The 19,452-nt window shown below is 46.4% G+C and overlaps 1 protein-coding gene across 3 annotated transcripts in view; it reads left to right on the forward strand.

The window, feature by feature from the left end:
• The window catches only part of GABRP (gamma-aminobutyric acid type A receptor subunit pi), a 33,969-nt gene extending 21,268 nt beyond the window's left edge, over window positions 1–12,701 (forward strand). For 2 of the 3 annotated variants that reach the window (XM_068959916.1, XM_068959917.1), the window contains 7 exons: window positions 1,600–1,667; window positions 2,110–2,327; window positions 3,213–3,295; window positions 5,726–5,863; window positions 7,176–7,328; window positions 7,935–8,128; window positions 9,384–12,694. In XM_068959916.1, coding sequence (XP_068816017.1) covers window positions 1,600–1,667; window positions 2,110–2,327; window positions 3,213–3,295; window positions 5,726–5,863; window positions 7,176–7,328; window positions 7,935–8,128; window positions 9,384–9,698 — 1,169 coding nt within the window. In that variant the 3' untranslated portion in view covers window positions 9,699–12,694. Of the gene's footprint in view, window positions 1–1,599; window positions 1,668–2,109; window positions 2,328–3,212; window positions 3,296–5,725; window positions 5,864–7,175; window positions 7,329–7,934; window positions 8,129–9,383 lie in introns of all 3 variants that reach the window. The other variant, XM_068959914.1, reaches the window with a different exon arrangement.
• The last annotated feature ends 6,751 nt before the right edge of the window (window positions 12,702–19,452 follow it).

Raw genomic sequence — 19,452 nt, forward strand, 5'->3', positions numbered from 1 at the left:
ATGGAGACTGCATAACCTCTCTGGGCAACCTGCTCCACTGCTGGACTGTCCTTATGAGGAAAAACGCTTTCCTTTTCCTTATATCCACTTGGAATATCTCGTTTCCACTTATCCCTGTTGTCTGATTCTTCTGCCATGCGCTACATGGCTCTGTTGTCTCGATGACCTCCCTGGCAGCAGAGGCAGGCTGCTGTTGGGTCCCCTGAGGGCCATCTCTGCTCCAGGCTGAACAAGCCTGGCTCTCTCAGCATCTCCTCAGGGGGAGTGCTCCAGCCCCAACCGTCCCGGTGGCCCTCAGCTGAACTCACTCTCGCTTATCTCTCTTTCCTGTATCGGATGTCCCAAAACTGGACACAGGAGCTCAACAACAAGGGCTGAGCAGAGGGGGAGAATCACTTCTCCCCGTTTCCTGGCTGTGGTCGTCTTCATCCAGCCCATGTTGCTGGCCTCCTTAGCTGCCAGGGCACGCTGCTGGCTCATCTTCAGCTTGCTGCCTGCTGTGACACCCAGGGCCTTTTTGGCAAAGCTGCTCCGCAGACTGTGTTGCTGCAATCTTCCCTTTCACTGTATAATCTCATGTGATTTACCATCAGGCCTACAGAAATGATAGTCCTCCCACACCCATCCTTGGGACTACATCTGCTGCCACTGAAGCAATGGCTGCAGATGGTACCTCCAAGCTCAAGGATAGTCGGCGCCACGTTCCCACGCATAGGGCCAAGACACAGTGACCCAGAGGTGGGCTGTCTTGCAGCCCAGGCCAGCACTGGCCAGCGAGACCATGTGATGGGGCTTCTGATGTGCCTGGGCAAAGACCAAAAGCTTGGTAACTCCTGTAAAGCTGTGGGCCACGGCAGTTTCTGCAGGTGTCCTCCCAAGGACTCTAGGTACCAAATCCCACTCTCTCAGATTCATTGACCAGCTGAAAGGTGCAGGAGAGCCTTTCTGTAGCTCCTTAGCAGCTACTGCTTCAGCCTGTACAAGAGAGAAGCCAAAGCAGCAACAAGGATGAGGGCTGTAGGTAACTAGAGAGGCCACCAGGCAGGATCCTGGGTCTGTTTCTGCCTCTATCCCAGTGCTTGGTCACAGGAATCACCAAATTTCTCTGCCTCTTAGATTTCCTCCCTGAGAAACAGGAATGCTGATTGGTACCTGCTGGTGGAGAGTGCTCTGAGAGCTACATATGAGAAATACTCTGTACAAACTTAACGTTCTTGCCATTGTATGGATGTTGTACACTGGGTGACAAGGGATAAAATGGCCCTTGTTTCCTCTGGGCAAATGCCACTGAAATGCTGCTTTTCTACCTGCTGATCTTCATAGCTAGTGGTGATGAGTATCTGCTCTCTGCTACCACCACCAAATAAAGAAGCCTAGCCCCACCAACAACATAGCAAGTGAAAACTTTATTTTGTGTTATGAAGCCATCTAGCTCCCTGACATGTAGTCTAGCGCTTTGGGCTGCTGCAGTTTTAGAAATGGCATAATCGAGTACAGGGAGGCAGAGAGCTGTGACGGTGCTACACAGGGTCCTCAGTGGTTTTAGTGTTCCTTTTCCTCTTTCCTTCTCTCCACTTAAGCATTTCTTTCCCTCCTCAGGAGAACCTGTTCAAATTGCAATGAGTCTGGACGTCGCAAGTATTTCCAGTATATCTGAGAGTGACATGGTAGGTGGCTTCATTTTCATTTTATAAGAGAGGAGAATAGGATCTGCCTGAGACACCTGTCATATGTTCTTGTGTGTCCAGCACAGAAACTACCAACTCAGCTATAGCCTTCTTGTGGGGTGACAGCCAAGCCAGCTGTGTGTGAGCAGTCCCCATCTGTTTTCTTGCCTGCAAAACGGACAGAAAAAATACCAATTACAATACTTTCTCATGTCAGTTTTAAATCTAAGTGTTAGTGGGGAAACGTCATTTACTATAGTAAATAAAGTTGTAGTGAAAATCTGTTAGCCTTACTGTGTGCATTTGAAGTCTTTCTGATGTGTTATTGAAATCCAGTGTATTAAATATATGTTTTGCCTCTCGTGGCACATGACATACCCAAGGCTAATGCCATGTGGGTCTTCTGGATATGCGTTTTCACAGGTTTTCCTCTCTCCCCCAGGATTACACAGCCACCATCTATCTGCGGCAGCGCTGGACGGACCCCCGGTTGGTCTTCCATGGCAACAAGAGCTTCACGCTGGATGCTCGCCTGGTGGAATTGCTCTGGGTGCCCGACACGTACATTGTAGAGTCCAAAAGGTCCTTCCTGCATGACGTGACAGTGGGGAATCGCCTCATCAGACTATTCTCTAATGGGACCATCCTGTACGCCTTAAGGTAACTCCACTTCTGGGCTCTGCTGATGATGACGGTTCAGAAAACTATTGATGGTTTCCAGAAATATGCTGGACTAGAGCAGATACGAAGTGTTGTGGGTAAGGAGTTTGGGGTCAACCATGCAGCTCTGACAGTGCTCTTCTGATCCATTACCCACAGTCCTGGGTGCTTAGAAACGCCAACAAGGATCAGGATTCCCCATCATGGTCTGTGCCAGACAAGCTATGTATGTAGGACAGTGCCTGCTCAGAAAGCTCTCAAGTTTCAGTGCTGCAGGGGACAAGATGGGTAGAGTCAGGTAGATTGGGGGAGGGAACAGTAACAGCTTAACAGATGGTAGGAAACCATTTGCTTAACCAGTGCCACATAGCGATGATGTCTGCTCTTTAGCAAAAGGCCTATTTTGTAAATGTCACTGCCGAAATGTGCGGTGTGATTGTGTTAGCATGCCTGGGGACAATACCTCTTTTCAGCTCAGCGTAACTATGTGTGTCCTAGTTACCTCAAGCGCAAAGTAAGGTTGCTATAAGCTATCTCATTTACCCTCCAAGTTGGAGCAGGCCACAGTTTGTGTGCGGAGAGTTACTCTGCCCCTGTGGTAACTTCTTCAGAGGTGTAAACTCTAGCAGTTGAAAATGTGAATCTGTATTAAATCACCCAGCAATTCCCAGGTTCAATTCTCAGGTTGAATTTTCATCAGTGTGGCTGCTGAGAGTATGTTCTCCCAAAGAGAGGTCTCTCTGATTATATCAGTCCATTCATTTCATAAGTCAAAATGATCTGAATGAGAGAGCAGAATCCTTGTGGGTTAGTTTGCTATGAAAAATAGAGATATTCCATTACATGGTTTTATTGCAACCTTTGGCGTTCTTTCTCCTCGTACAGAATTACTACTACCGTTGCTTGTAACATGGACCTGTCAAAATATCCCATGGACACACAAACGTGCAGACTGCAACTCGAAAGCTGTAAGTATAATATTCTAAAGAAACCTGACTTTGCTTGAAATTTGTTTATTCCTATGTAAATGTGCGTCTGGAATATTTGGACTGACCGCAAGGGCCTCCGAAATAGCCTTCTGTTCCTGCAAATACTAATTTCCAAAAGAAAAGAACTTTCCCTCATCGTTCTTGAAACACTTATGCTCTAACCCAGGGCTTAGAGGAGTCCTGTCGCTGTGCAATTTATATAGAAGTAGGGTGGTAATAAGTCATACCTTTATTGAAGAGTGGGTAGATCAGCCTTGCACATAAAGGGTTAAATAAGGCTGCTCTTTTTCCCAGTTCACTCCCTTTTGCACATACCACTTAATCAAAACCAGCCTGTGGGATCAGTGCATGGGGTGGAGTACAGTAGCGAACAACTTTTCACATTTTTACATGCATTAACACCTGTTGCAGCTACAGTACCCAGCCACTGGCTGTACGAGCATGAACAAGGTAGCGTGAAGGATTATTCTTACTAGAAGAGGAATTGAATACGCCTGTGAAACCAGTGAACTGAAACTAAGGCCAAAGTTAGCTCTGCAGTATAAGTTTTTCTATGAGGGCTCTGTTACAGTAACGCAGATGATGGGACGCTCATCAACAGAAATTCATGAGAAGCCTTAGCCTTAGAAATCTCAAGAAAAGGAATAGTCAGTGAGGTCTGCTCTCAGTTGAACTAAAAGTTCAACCATGGCAAAACTCGCTAAGAAGCGATAACAGGTAAATAAATGCAAAGACTCCAGGAAAACGTAGGAAACCAAAGCGATTTTACACAGGAGCTCAGCAAGAACACCGCTGCTGTTCTTGTGAGCTCATCTGTGAAGCTCTGAAATGAGGAAGCAACCATCTCCCATTTCATGTCACAAAAGGAAACATCTAAAATTCAATTCTGAAATGACCAGATTTTAACTTCTGCGGTTGCAGCACGAAGCACCTGTGGAAGCACATGCTATTTGCACATTAAAATTGTATTAGTTCACCATGATTAACTTTATGACAAAGAATAGCTCCTGAAACGATGATGATTGGCCTCTTCTGCCGAAGTGTAGCTTGTGTTGTTTTAAAAGTGATTGGGTCTTGCATCATGTGCAGTTGTTGTATAATTCCAATGAAATTATATGCACATTGCTCACTGCAGGTTTCATTAGGATAAGTGCCCAGAAATAATGCTATTTGAATATATGCCAGATGAATTAACAACAATCTATCATTTATTATAAAAATTTCCTGAGTAACCACAATTTATAAAACTGTCTAGAAGCTTTGAAAAGTCACTTACTTTGGATTCTAGGCAGAGATTCAGACCCTGGACACCTAACTGAAGAGTTCATCAAACTCAAGCTCTGGTAATTTGTGTCTAATAAGAAAACACCAATTAGATCAAAACAGAGCAACTGTGTCCTATGCCTTCTACCAGGATGAATAGGTTATCAGCATAAACGCGTCCCTACTCATTTTCTCAAAGAAAGGCACTTAATAAAAGAATCAAATTAGGGAGATTGATGGGCTAGCTTCCTAAATTAAGTGAATGGCTTACTGGTGTCTGAATACAAGCTTTAGGGTATCCCTCAGTCTAACCTGAGGTCATATTCTGTCATTATTTGCATTCTGGGAGGCAATTACTCAGCCACCAGAAATGGGACTTACTGATACTGCTGGAACGCTTGATCTCATCTGTCCCAATATTTGGGGCAGTTATCTAAACATGGGATGCATGTTATTTGTCCTCAGTAACTAAAGCCTTCAGGAATAGGAGGAACGATTTGTGGAGGAAGCTGCTTTTAGGCGATCCATGCGCTCTGGGCAATCCCATGTTCAGGCAGAATAGCCCAGATTGTACCTGCAGAGAGGTCTCAGTGCCAAGCTGTTCCCCAGCTGAACACAAAAATGCCTTTTCTGGTATTTTAGGACGTTTGCATAGGTGGTCCAGTGAAATGTGCTGCTTCTCTGTGGTAAGGGGCTAACAGGGATCTGGATTCTTCTTTTTAACCACTGTTCTTCCTGTTCTTCCTCTCGTGGCTGAAGAAACTATGCTCCAGGATTGTTCCTCTCAGTAGTTTTCTTTTGCTACTGCATGTAATCAAACTGAGGATGACAAGAATTTTATCTCTGAAGGTGTTAAAATATTTTTAAATTGAAATGACCAGTGTAAATAATTGGAACAGATTCTCCGCAGAGTTGCATGTTGTCCACTGTTCACAGTGGTGCATGTTTCTATTCAAGTGATTAAACAAAAAATGCAGACACAGAAGAATAGCCAACTTCCACCAGCAGCCCAAAGGAGTAAAAGGGGCTTTGTTGAGCCTACGATGACTATATCGCATTTCTGCATCCACACAGAAGGGAGGGCAGGGCAGCAGCTGGGCATTTACGGGGCCACCACAGTAATACGGTTCTTTATGTTCTCCCTAGGGGGGTACGATGAAAATGATGTAGTGTTCACGTGGCTGAGAGGAAATGACTCGGTCCATGGCATAGAAAAGTTGCGCCTCTCTCAGTACACGGTGGAGCGTTACTACACCTTCGTCTCCAAGTCCCAGCAGGAAACAGGTGAAGCAGTGACAGAGAGTCGCGAGAAAAGCGCTTTGCAGCGTCCCCCCTCCCCTTCCACAGAGCTGCACTTTTGGACTCGAGAACCCCCAAAGTCTTTAGCGAATCTTAATCTTAGCAAAAGAGATAACTAGATGGTGAAACCTAATCAGTTGTAATCAAGATATTATGGAAGATGGAAATCTATGGAAAGATTTTTAATCAGGTTTTAATACACTGCATTCACTTGATATATTTTTTAAAAATATTTTTTAATGCTTTCCTTCTCCACACATACTTTAATAAACCCTCTCTCTTCCTCCCAGGTCTGCAAACTATAAACACTGCAGGGAGCCAGCCCAGCCGAATTTACAATAAATGGGCGCAAAACTAACTTTTTTAAATGTACTCTTGTTTCTAAATGACAATTCTGCCACGTTTTGATGGAATAAGATCCCTTTGTACATCAAGAGTTCAATGTCTTTTTCATCATCAGTGTAAAAATTCTTCTGTGCTATCACGGACACTATATAAGAGGACAAAACTTTCTTAGAATGACCAGGTTTTAAAAATAACAACATCTTGTTGTTTATTGTAGTATGCACAGCACAAGAACAACATGGGTTTTGTTGTTACATTTCAAAGGGAACTATTGTTTAAACACCACAAACGTCTCCTGAAAATACTTGCAATCGAACCCCAGAACTCCTATGTCAGTATCATGACAAACCAATCTAAAATATAGATTAATCTGACTTAATGTTTTTAAGCACAGTATGAAAGATCACAAATTACTAATTGAATACATTGGGTCACAAATTGCTAATGAATACAGGATGCTTTGGGATGTGAGTCAGAGGCTGCTGAAGTCACGAGAAAATCTTTTGTTTATCTCAGCCATCACATAGGACTGTATTTGGCAATGCTCCTTCAAAGTGCTTCTTGGGAAAAATATGCTGTGCTGAATATCTGAGAACAGATGAAGGTATCAGCCCTTCGGCACTGTGAGCTAAGATCCCGGAATAATATATTTCCGCTGTGGAGTAAGTTCAGGAGCCTCTTGAAAGCCACATATTGTTATAGGTATCTTCTGCCTAATTGAATCCCCTTGCCTACCAGCACTGTGCATATTTGGCCTCTTATCTAGGCTGTGTTAGATAAGTAAGACCGCTCAGGCAAGAAGTCAAGCTTGTGTATGTAATGCATCTCCCACGATGTCAGTGAAGCTTGCTGATACACATCAGCTGGAAGGTTTGGTTTTAGGGTGTCTGAATTTCAGTTAGAAGGTCCTTGGAAATCCCATATTCACTGCGTTTCTTCCTTTCATGAATAGGCAGTTACCCACGACTGATCCTGCAGTTTGAGCTGAGAAGGAATGTCCTTTACTTCATTTTGGAGACCTACGTTCCCTCTACTCTGCTCGTCATGTTGTCCTGGGTTTCTTTTTGGATCACGCTGGATTCAGTCCCTGCGAGAACCTGCATTGGTGAGTTATCGCCTACGAAGGGAGAAGGTTTAAGAAGGCAGGGGAGCCTCTGATGGTTGCGTAAATGGTAGTTTTCTTAAGCTCTCTGCTCTGTAGCGGTACATAAAATGGTCTGCTCACGTTCTGCTTTTACTTGAGGCAAAGAGCTGGACTGGAAGTACGAAGAGTGGACGAAATGCTGTGATTGGCACATCTCCCCACCTGTAGAGCTGCATATGGTCAAGGGCCTTGGCAGATTCACAGCAGAGGACAGAGCCCCCATTCTCTATAACAAGCTTGGGGAGGATTGGGCTTCCTTACTGAAGGCAAAAAAAGGAGCCCAGTGCCTTTTGGAGCTAAGCTGCAAAAGGAGGAGAAAGCCCGTGTCAAGGCCCAGCTTCCTACAGTCCTGTGTCTCTGCGGTTGCTCTTCTCAGTAGAATCCCATTTGTGCCAACAGGGTAGCTAGTGCTACAAGAGCAGTTTAGTTGATGGACAGTGAGGATTTGATAGAAGTTGTTGCGCTCTTTTTGGTTAGCAATAGAGGGTGGCACCGTGTGCAAAAGGGTCGGCCAAGCCTTTTCCAAAGTGTCCTCAAGCGAAAGACTTTCCTTTTCTGCTTTCCAAGGAGTAACGACAGTGCTTTCCATGACAACTCTGATGATCGGCTCACGAAGTTCGCTTTCAAAAACCAACTGTTTTATTAAGGCCATTGATGTTTACCTCGGCATCTGCTTCAGCTTCATCTTTGGTGCCCTTGTGGAATATGCAGTGGCTCACTACAGCTCATCACAAAAATGTGCAGCTAAAGCACCTCAAGAGGTAAGGCCTGGTTTACCTTAATAAGCATAGCTATCTTGGATCAACAACAATTAGCCCTCCATTAGGTGAATAAGATGGCCCTCCTGTTATGGGTACTGTAAGAGCTGCTTCCCTTAATTGTCCGTAAATCTAAAGCTTTGTGTGTAACAAGCATAGGATTGTTAGTCATGAATAATGCTAGACCTCTGGGTCTCTGAGCCACCAAAGGAGTAACAGCCTTAGCTGTTAGTCATGCCAGCTTCTTAAGACCACATTGAGGAAGGGACTTTAGCTGACCAATAGAATAGGGTCTGTAGCACTGAGCTGAGCTCCTGTCTGATGTGTGAGAGCATGAAGCACCTTGGAACATGAATTCACAGTAGGCCACATGTCCTGCAGGACCAGCCTTGGCCACCCCCATCAGTGAACATGCAGGGGAGCACAAGAATGACTCTCCAAGTTCTGGGCTACAGGAAAGGAAACTGTTGCTCCGCATGGGGTTTCGAGTAGTTAGGTGGTTCTCTCTATCTTTCCCAAAACGAGGCGTGGACCGCTGTTCCTCTCAAAATGCAACCAAAGGAAGAGCCAGTATAACACACATTTCTCTTTTATGCAGTAAATCTGTGATTAGGACATATGACCAGAAAGTAATTACCTCTGCCAGAGGAGGGCTCAACCCTTATTTTTCCCTTCCCAGAAGTTGGTGCCAATGGCCAGTTCATATGGTGTTCTCAGGGGGTTGTCAAAGAGGGTGAATTGCTGAAACTACTCTCCTTCAGTGGGAGCAAGTAACTATTCAAGCATGTCTATAGCCTAGTGGTCACAGAGGGTCCAAAACCTGTCAGAGAGGAAAGAGGTTTCCACATCATCTGCGAGTTCCCTAGGCATTAGGTTGCTAGCCATTAGGTGCAGAAGGTCCCCCTGTGCTGATGTTTAGCAGTGGCAATGTGTTGCAGCTCTAAGAGCAGGCTTGTCCGACCAGTAAAAAGGGGGAATGTCTTGCAGGAGATAGATGTTGGGTTGCTCAGCAACTTCAACAGTGAGACTTGCTCAAAGAACTTGAGATCCCACTAGAAATACAGTGGAAACATAGGCCTATCTGGAACTTGTAGAAATAGGGAGCAGTTGAAAATCAGATTTAAATACTGAAGTTTTCAATGGAAGGGATGAAGCTGTGTGCTTGTATCCTTATCCTTATGGTCTCTCTGTGCACCAAGCCCTTTTCCTCTACGGTAGAAGCCAAGCCCCAAGTTAACTGCATACTACTGTTTCCTAGGGGCCTGCCAATGAACTTACTAAAGAAATGGAAGAAGTCAACATCACCAACATCCTCAACAGCTCCATCACCAGCTATAAGCGGAAAATCAGCTTCACAAGCATTGAGATTTCTAGCGATAATGTCAACTGCAGTGACCTGACCATGAAAACTCATGAGAAAATCAAATTTGTCTTGAGAAACAAAATGCACAGGATTATCAATTATTTCACTATTCAGAACCCCAGCAATGTAGACCATTACTCTAAATTGCTTTTCCCTTTGTTCTTCATGTTGGTCAATGTGTTTTACTGGGCTTATTACCTCTATTTTTAGAAGTGGGTTGTTTGGTTCTCCCGCTTCAGCAGAACAGGAATCCTGCCAGGGGGCATCTTGGTATCTAACCTCAGTGAATCCAACGTGAACAAAATGCTCTGTTGTATTTCCTGGGATGTGAAGCAGAAGAACGTGGGTATGTGAGATGCAAAACCCTGGTGTTTCAGCAGCAGTGACATTGACCCTGGGCTCTTGCCTGCTCAGCTGAGTCTCTGTGCTGGGCGCCTATGCTTGTACCTGCCTTTCATTTCAGCGTCCAGCCTCTCATCTGCACTGGAGATGGGTGTGTAGGACCACATGCGGCAGGTTACTAAGCACCAGAGTTAGCAAAATTACCCTGGTTACCTGAAACAGGTTGCAACCTTCTAGTTTAGATCTCCATGACGATGTAGGATTATCAATGTTATTCTGTGTTTGCAAGAGATAACAGTGACAGAGGGACCGTGCTGTCTTGATGGCTCCTCTGTTCAAGCAGCTGAGGCCAAAGGCGGCAGGATGCGGTGCGTAGAGAGGAACGGTTCCCCTGCCCAATGGCACTTCCCTGTCCCAGGGTAGTGTAGGGCCAGAGCAAAAATTTTGGGGGTGCTGGGATCAGCGCAGTCATATGCTTGCCTGGAGCGAGTGGCAGGCTTACTGGGGTAATCCGTGCTCACTGAAGGATCCAGCTCTGACACAGACGGAGGGCTGTTCATAGCTATTTGCAGAGCTCGGGGTTTTTTCCAGCTATTTGGGAGCAGGAAATAGGGGCAGCAGCACTGTCTCGTAACCCAGCTCTCGTACTCTGCCTGTTTTGCTGGTTACTGTTGTGCCGCAGTCAAGCAGATTCAGCCACCTTCCACGTTTTCATAGGTCACCTTTCACACTGGAGAGCATCTCCTCCTGCTCTCGCTGCTCCTGTTTCTTGCTAGCCATATGCAAGAGCAGCCAGCTTGTCCTCCCGTCTTTTCTGTGGTGGAGCATCAGCAGTACTGCTGGGTGCAGACCAACGTACGATGATCCAAATCGGCCTTTCGCTCTAGCCTCTTGGCGTAGCTGATGCGGTAAGTACCTGCCCCAGATTCCTGCTCAAAAAAATTGCACTCCTGGTATCGCCGCATGTACTAGTTTTCTGGCAAACCTGGTTCATATGTACAGGCTCCTTTTGACACGCAGGTGGGTGACAAGTAGCGCATGCCAAAAACACTTTGGGGCACAGCACGCGTTTCTCAGTAAAGTGTGAGAGACACTGAGTGGTAAGGGTGCCGTGGGAACGGAAAGGAGTGATTTTAGATTCCAGCCCTTTTGCGAATTGTATGTTTGATTCCTCCAGTGAAAAATGGGAAAGGCAAAAACCTGACATGCAAGGGATTAATTTGGCTTGAAACAGACAGTTTGTTGTCTTTACACAGTACCTTTGCAAAGCTTTTCTATAAAGGGTAATGGTCTGCTCAAGTGAAAAGTCGCGCCAACTCCATGCATACCTCAAACACCTCGACCAAGCCAAGAGGAAGAAGCTATAAACTAAACAGAGTTGTGCATTAAAATATTATACTAGAAGGTCAGTCCAACTGTTGACCACGCCTTCTTGTTGAGCAAGATTTGCCTGGTGTGCTCTGCTTGGGAAAGAAGGCCTATTGTCAAGGTAGTTCAGTCTGTAAACCAGACGCACTACTGCTTTAAATGAGACCTTTGCAGGCCTTGGCTCAAAGTGCTTTCTGTTCCTGTCTCAGGAACACCTTGAGAAAACTGTTGTGACAATGTTTTTGTGTTCCTGCTGAAAGCAAATGACGCTCTAAAAATACTGAGTATGCTTTTAAGGTATCTAAATATTTTTAATACCCTGGGTTTAAGTTTCGGTTGGAAGGGTTTTTTGGTTGTTGTATGAAAAAAGATTTAGGTTTAATGCTTATCTTACTTGTGCTAAATTGTTAATGTTTTGCCTAGGTCTGCTAACCCCATCTTCCAGCCGTGCCTAAGCAAAGGGAATTTCGGATTTAGCTGAACCACATCCTGTCAATTCACCCAGTCTTGTCTCATGCTCAGAACAGGTCTATGCCACGTGGGAAGCAAGCAGCGTCCTGTAGCAAAAGTAATAGGCGGTTCTCTGGCTTGACTGCCGCCCTGCCAGAGGTCCCTGTCCCTGCCTTGGGCTGGCAACCCCTTCTGCATCTCACCAGCGGGGCTCAGACATGCCAGTCTTGCTTGCAGCTTCTCTGACCTCTTCCTTGCTCTGCTTTTATTTTAGGCTAAAAGCGTGTTATTTCTGCAGAAATTCATTGTCTAAGTGGGTCCTGGGAACTGCCAGTCTGCTTTGCTTAGTCTGCAATCAGCAGGACTGATGGCCTCATTCTAGAAATGAGTTAAATACGTGGCGCGCGCCCTTCGAACGCTTGGGAACCCAACGCCACTTGGTACCGTGTATCTTTAGGCTACTGGAAAAGTCCTAATTGCCTGATTTAAAATGAACTTTTCATGGTAGACTCTTTTCCTTCCTCTTTTTGGTCTATGCAACTTTCATAACTTTGCTGAGGGCATAATCCTGCAGTTCTTGTGAAAGCAAAATTGCAATTGGCAGCAGTGGCTGCTGTTCAGCAGGAGTTTTGGCTGAGCAAAGCCTCTCAGCGTGTATTTTATATTATGCAGTCATGCACACGGCGTTTGCTTAGTAGAGGAGTCTCTGACTGGGGTTTGCTGTAGAAAGTGGGCAAAGCATGGGAAACTGTATAGATTTTTTTTTTTTTTAACTTTAATAACTTTTTATCGAACCACTTCACCACACTGTATTGTGAAGGATCTAAGTCACATATTCATAAATCATAGATTTTATAAAGAGCAGCACCAGAAGACAAAGGCGAACAGACTGACAATGGCAAGTGAATAAACACAAATTCCAATAATGAAATGTTGGCTTGTATATACTGGCATTTAAACTCTGTTCCATAAAATGTAATAAAGTGAATGTTTGTGATATGAACACAAGCCCCCCAGAGAGATCCTCTATTAAAAAAGAAAAATCATTGCCTCTTTCTGTGTCAGTTTTTTTCTTTAAAACCCAACTAAAATGCCCTTGCGTGTTCCAGCCCGGCCGTCAAATATTAACGATAACAAAAGGAACTGTGCTGTAGACTGTAGTGGAAGGGGTATGGGCTGCCAGGGTCAAGGCTTGCTAGTATCTTGTGCAGCTTTTGCTATAACTTCTGCCTTGAAGTTGCTCCTGACTTGGTCGAAGAAACCCTCTGTCCACTGAAATGGTCTGCACTGACCCCACTTGGTGAGCAGCACGTTGTCCTGAAAGGCTTCAGCTCCTTCTGTCCTGGTTTTTTGCTGATTTTGGTAACTGCGAGGAGGGTGGGAGGGAGAAAAAAGGGTAGGGTTTTTCAGACACCTTATGGGGGGAATATTATTAAAAAGCTGTTGGGTTGGCCAGGGAAACATCTAACTTAAATAAATAAATAAGTAAAATCGGGAGAGCGTGGAATCATGCTTCGTTTGCTCCCACATCCCATTTTTCATTTCAGTGATGGCCTTCACTGCTTCCTAAATAACACGTCTCCCAGGTGCCCGTCTGCCCAGGTGGTCCTGCTGTAACACACGACGTGGGGTCCCGAGGCGTTTCAATGCTCCTCAGCAAGCACCAGGTTCGGAGAGTAAGAGACAAAGTGCCCTGGGCTCCATCCTGCTGCAGGTACCTCAAGCATGTCAGAGGGGCTGAAACCGAGCTTTGCAGGTCCGTGGAGCAGTTTGTTGCCCTGGGCCCACTGTGAGGCTTGGCAGGCGGCAGCGAGAGGTTCACGAGCCACTGCAGCCTCCTCGACGTGGTCCCATTGACGCCGTGTGCTGTCCTGAGCCTGTCCTGTCCCACTCGGGGGTTCTCCAGCGTGATCTAGAAGCGCCACTGAGTTCAAGCGCCCTCATGTCCGGTCGGGAGTGCAGCGTGGCTTCCCTGTTGCTCGTGTGAGAAGAGGAGCTGTTGAGAGACACCAGCTGAAAAGCAGCTTTTTCCACAGAGAAATGGTGTGTATCGCGTAGGCTGCACGCGCGAGCAAAGCTCCAGGTAAGGCCTGCACAGGAAGGGCTGACGGGCCCAGCCTCGCGCGTGACACAAGGTGTTTTGAGTAGCAGCCGCTCACGGGGAGAGCCCTGGCCTCGGGGTCGAGGGGCCCCGACCTGGGAGCTGTTTCCCATCCCACTGACCGCGTCCCTCCCGTGGACCTGAGGGAGCTTAGCATCACAGATCTGGACAAACCACAGGACCGAGACAACCCAACATTGCTCCTGACTGTCCCCCGTGGGGCCGGTTTGTTTTGCAGAAGGGGAATGTATGGAGGGAGAGAATGACTTTTTTTTTAATTTTCTTTTTTTTTTTTGGAAGAGAATTCTTCTGCTTTGCAGCGATGTTCTCACCTGCTGTAACGTTTCCTTACACCGCATGACTCCTAAAGCCCCAACTTCTAGAATCTCTTTCCTTTTCCTTTCGTTTCCGTTCTGTTCCTTCGCTCGCCTCTCCTTCGCTCCTTTTTATAGTGGCAAAGCAGTAACGGGTACGTTGAGTAGCTTTCAAGGTAGTGCTGCGACCTTGTGATGCTTGCATCTCCTGCAACGCAGAGGAATATAAAGCCTCCTAGCGCGCTACACAGAGTTATCCCAGCTAGTACAGGTACCAAAAGTGGCCGAGCTAGAGCAGCAGAAAGCATTTTGGGGATTCATTCATCCATTTTAAAATATGAAGCAGCTGCACCGCAGAGGGCTGTGCTGCCACAGCAGCCTCCGGTCTGAACTTGGAGGAGTCACAGTTTTCATTTACAGGAGGACAAGGGATTCAGCTCAGGAGTCCCATTGTTTCAAGGCATGTGGTTTACATTATCATTTCCAAAAGGTATTTGTATATGCAAGCGCTACCATCTGCTGCAAGGAATACGCTGCATTTTTTAAAAGGTTAACTCCACCTCAAACCTACTTGTTGCACTGGTAGCAGAAATCACTCTCGTTTGCCTACTGAGTTTATTTTCACAGCGAACAGACAGCTAGAAAGCTGCGTCTTTATGAAGAAAGACTCTTTAGTGGTAGCAATTGGCCCAGGTTGTCTCCGAAGTTTCTCACTGAAATAACTGCTCTAGTCACTGAAGAATAAAAGCTGTTCTAAATTATGATCTGTTGCTACACTTGGGATCAGACAATGGCTTACTGTTAATCTGAGGTGAGCGTTAAGTCTGTAATGAATAATTTGATGCATTTTATTTCTTTCTCCCTCCCCTTTTGAGATCTGTGTGGTTTTCCTGAAAGTTCCTGTGGTTCGGGACTCATCTTAAGTGCGTCTTATTTGCTAGCAACTCACCGAGGGAATCGTGTACTGACTTGAAATGCTGTATCGAAACGCAAAGCTGCTTTCGCTAGGACACACAAGGCAGTGTAATGTCTTATTTTTTTGGCTGGATTAGCGCAGATACTAATGACTGCAATCCAGAAATTGATATTTTGGGAGCGTTCACACAGAGGTAATGTTTGGGTGAGCGTGTCTGCTAGTAAGCTAAATTAACAACAGAGTGATGAATTGTGACCGGAGAAGGGAAAGGAAACGCAGGCAAAGCAAATTCAATACATGGCTGCAGGAATGGATTTTTTTTTTTTTTTTTTTCAGGAAGGCTTTTGTGTAATGTCAATGTCCTTCATAGAGATCCCAGACCCTCAGCAAAGACGCGTGTACGAGGGCACAGTTGTGAAACCAAAGTGATTTTCAGAGTCAGGCAGAGCATCGGCATGGGGAGGGCCTGCATCCTGCCTTGCAGGGGACAGAGCTGTCGCTGGCTCGGCTGGGCAGCTCTGTCCGCTGAGCACCGAGCTGCGCGGGGACCCAGCCCCACAACGTGCCCCTTGGCAAGTCCAGGAATCCAAAAGTCAGCTCTGATTTTGGTTTTTTTCCAGTCTAGTGTGTGCTTTTTATTTTTCAGTCGCCCTGTAGAGTCGCTCCGTTGTTTACCCAAAGCTCTACTAGAAGAGAAATTTGGATGGAAATAGCATATCTTTGTTTGGATTTTTGTTTTTTTTCAGTTCCACTACATTACAAAACATGTTGCTTTTTAATAATCTGGCACTCTGCTTGTTTTTGTTGGACCCGGAGGCCCGCGAGACGATTCACCAAACTTTGAATGACATGGAATGAAAACCCTGAAGGTCGGGCCAGCCTGTGCAGGCGGCTCTGACCATTGCTGCAGACCCAAGTCCTCCCACCACGCCAGGATTTTAAGGCTTGTTCAGCCCTTACTTTTTCTGGTTTAAAAAAAAAAAAATGCCCACCTGCAGGGCCTTGCTTTAGAAATGGAAATTTTTTTTTTCCTGGAAAAAAGATAATACATCTTGGTTTTGTACTGTCTGTTCAGATTTTTCCAGAGATGTTTTGCTACTTTTAGTTGTCTTTTGCTACAGTCCACCAGCTCTAGCTCAAAAGCTGCAACAGGAGCGGCTCTGCCCTGGCCACGTGCCGTGGCAGGAGAGGAGTCGGTCACTGCTCGGCTGCCGCGTGCTCCAAGGCAGCAGCATCCCTTTCGCTCAGCCCAGACAGCGAAAGCAACGCGCCTCTGCAGCACGAAGGGCTGCTCTTCAGCTAGGACTTTGTATAAACCGAGGCAGTCACATAGGGGGAAAGCCTCTAATGCAAATTTAGACTCCCGTGATCTGATGAGGATTTGACCAGCTCAGCTCTTCCGGACGGAGCTTGTACTTTCAGCCATCTACGTTAGCACAAGTAGATCAGCATTTTACGCAAAAACACCGCGACCTGCAGTGTATGTGAGATGTCTGTGTTCGGCACCTCCAGCTATGCTGCAGCTGGAGCAGACCGAGACTCCTAAGTGTGTCTCCTCGGCAGAAAAGCAATCTGCAGTAGGCCCTCCTGGCCCGAGGAGCAATCTCTGGGAGAAGTGAGACCTGGACATGCATCAGTCCTCCTCATCTCTGCAGTATTTTCAAGGAAGTTGCTGTCATGCTGGCACTCCTCAGCAAAAGATGCCCCTTGAGCGGTTGCACGTGGGAGGGCTGAGCTCAGGCCCTCATCCCATCTCCTCCGCAGAAAGTAAAGCTGGCACGAGGCCGCTTTGCTTTTCGATAGGAGTAGCAAGTTTCCCTAGACAAGCCTTATCCTCGCGCAGGCACGACGTGGCATTTGTGATACCGGTGCACCACTTATTTTATTGTTTTTAAACGCTCCAAGTGTTTAGATGAATGATCTTGCCAGGATATTAGTCCTTCTGACCAAAGGCACGAGCCCGAGAGCCAAGGGGGGGCCATCCGAGGCGCTCTTGGATGCGGTCCTGTTTGTTTACAGACGACGCACAGAGCCCTGAACGCAGCATGACTCGCGCAGCAAGAGGCAACGGCTGCGCTCCAGCTCCCAGCCCCTCTTCCAGGCTGAGGGCTGTCCCCCAGCCCCGCTCAGGCTGCGCTTGCTCGCCCCAACGCTTCCTCCCGTCTTCTCGCAGCTGCTTAACTCCCAGATGCACAAACCTTCCCACATCAAAGCCAGCACAACATCCTCTCCCGCAGGCAACCTGCACGTCGCCTCCGCCTGGGTGGCACAGCGCATCTCTCATTTCAGCTCTCGGGTCGCAGGTGAACGTCAACGTTTGTTAGAAGTGTTAAATTTGGGAACAGTTCCAGCCAAACCACCAGCGGGCTCAGGAAGGGTTAACCTAACCCATGACTGTAGTGGTGGGAAGGCAGATAGCTGCTGTCTTCTCCAGCATCTCTACTGGGTCATTTTGAGCTTGTCCAAGCGATAGGCTTTTTGGAAGAATCAGCTGGAAGAATTAGTTGCTTCAAAAATATGGCCTCGGAAGTGTCAATGGAGGGGGGGGTATTAGTGCCTGCTGCTCAGGCCTTCCCTTGCATAGCTCGCAGAAAAATGCTGGCCCGGGTGCAGGATCTGGCGTTGGAGGTGAATCCTATCTGTCTCCCTCAGGAGACGAGTGTTTTATGCAAGATCCACGTGCAGTGGGGACAAGCAGGGAGCATTTTGCTTTATAACAGAAATTGGTTGCTGGTTGTTTTCCTAGAGAAGGACCTCTGCAATCTATCTGTATGCTCCCTGCAACAGAAACAGTGCTTTTTCCAGTATTGCTATGTGATAGAAACCAGGTGAAACTGGAGGAAAATCCATAAAGTTTCCTCTCTGTGCCTGATCTGCTGATTTTCTGGCTGCTTTTAGGGATAGGTAGTTTTTGCTAATAAGACTTTCCGTTATAAAGTTTCCATTGCTTTGGAAAATATTAACTTTGCTGGGTAGATCAAGCAGGCCCTGCAGTTATAGTTAGAATATCCTAAAGATTTAGTTCCCAGTAATAACAGGACTAAACCATAGCACCGCCAGAGGCTAAAACTATATTATTTGAAATGAAACTTCTCATAAATATCCAACAATAAAGTCATTTTATATCAGCTGCTCTTATATAAACTGGACAAGGCAAACTGTCCTATCCGTCAACATCAGCGCTGCCAAGAAGAACGGCTCTGTATTCACTGTCTGCAAATTTCAGAGTTGTCTCTCTCCCTTTGGCTTCCCCAGGAAACACTGCGCTTTCGTCCTTTTAAGAACTTTGCTGGCACAGGCAACTGCTAGAGGCACCAGGGTCCTTTGGACTCAAACAGTGCCTCGTCTCCTCTCACTGTCTCTCCGGGGGGGAGCCAATGGACAGATACCCACAAACATGCCTGACTTTTGGTGGCCGCTGGCCAGAACTAACATTATTTTTTTTTCAGCCATCATCAAAACATTGGCCAGAGCCAACATCATCTTTTTTCTTTCTTTCTTTCTTTCTTCCTCTCCAATCTTCAGGCCCCTCTCCAAACGCTTAGGAGGTGTTCGCTGCAGGTCAGCGATGACTAGGCCAGCCTTCAAACCTACTGCTGAAGGTGTGAGTCACACCCGGGAGTCGCATCCTAGGTACACCCGGACACCTCTAGCCACTGGCACGCCTGCCATCAGCCCATCACCCCATTTCTCTCCTGCTGCTTGTAGCTGCTGGAACATGCAAGACGTGCCTTGCTGCTTCTTTTCCCTTTTGCCTGTTTTTAGAGGGTTGGTATGTTTTCCCTGAGCTGTGATGGCTTTGAAGGTCTGTAGTACCTGCTAGCGTTAGTGTGTCACTGTCAATGGAGAAAACAACTGCATTTGACACACAAATTGTTTCACCCTGCATTAAACTGGACCTTTCTGCAATGACGCAAGGCAGCATCTTTAGCAAGGGCATCTTAGCAAGAGGCAACATTTGCTCACCTGGCCTCTGCTATGGTAAAACATGCCACCTGGAAACCTTGGCGTCTCGGCAAAACCCTGTTTCTGTTATCCCTGTCTACAATTAAGGCAAAAGGCAGGAGACCCTTCATGCCCCCCTCCCTTACAAGGAGGAGGGCTGGAGGCACCTCTCACCTCTTAAAAGAACGGCTTCAGGGAAACACTTGACTCCCTAGTGCTAACTATCCAAATGTTTTCAGTATCACTTTCCTGTTTATCCTGTTAGATAAAAGGCTAACGTGTTTCCAGTAAAACTATAAAGCTTTCAGAAATTTGGTTTTCTTAAAGTATAGCACAGAAGTGAAGCAGATGTGGAAAGAACCCTTGAGCTATCTGGCCCCTTGGAAGCCAAGGTTAGCTAGTGAAAAAGGGACTTACAGGTTCGTTAGTGTGAAATGGAATCGGTAAGCCTCCATAAATCGAACCCAACCATTCAGGGCTAGAACAGTGCTAGCAGCCCCTTCTCTTGTCTTTCCACATTAAAATTCG

Source organism: Struthio camelus, chromosome 13 (assembly GCF_040807025.1).
Source record: "Struthio camelus isolate bStrCam1 chromosome 13, bStrCam1.hap1, whole genome shotgun sequence".
NCBI classification, from domain to species: Eukaryota; Metazoa; Chordata; class Aves; order Struthioniformes; family Struthionidae; genus Struthio; species Struthio camelus.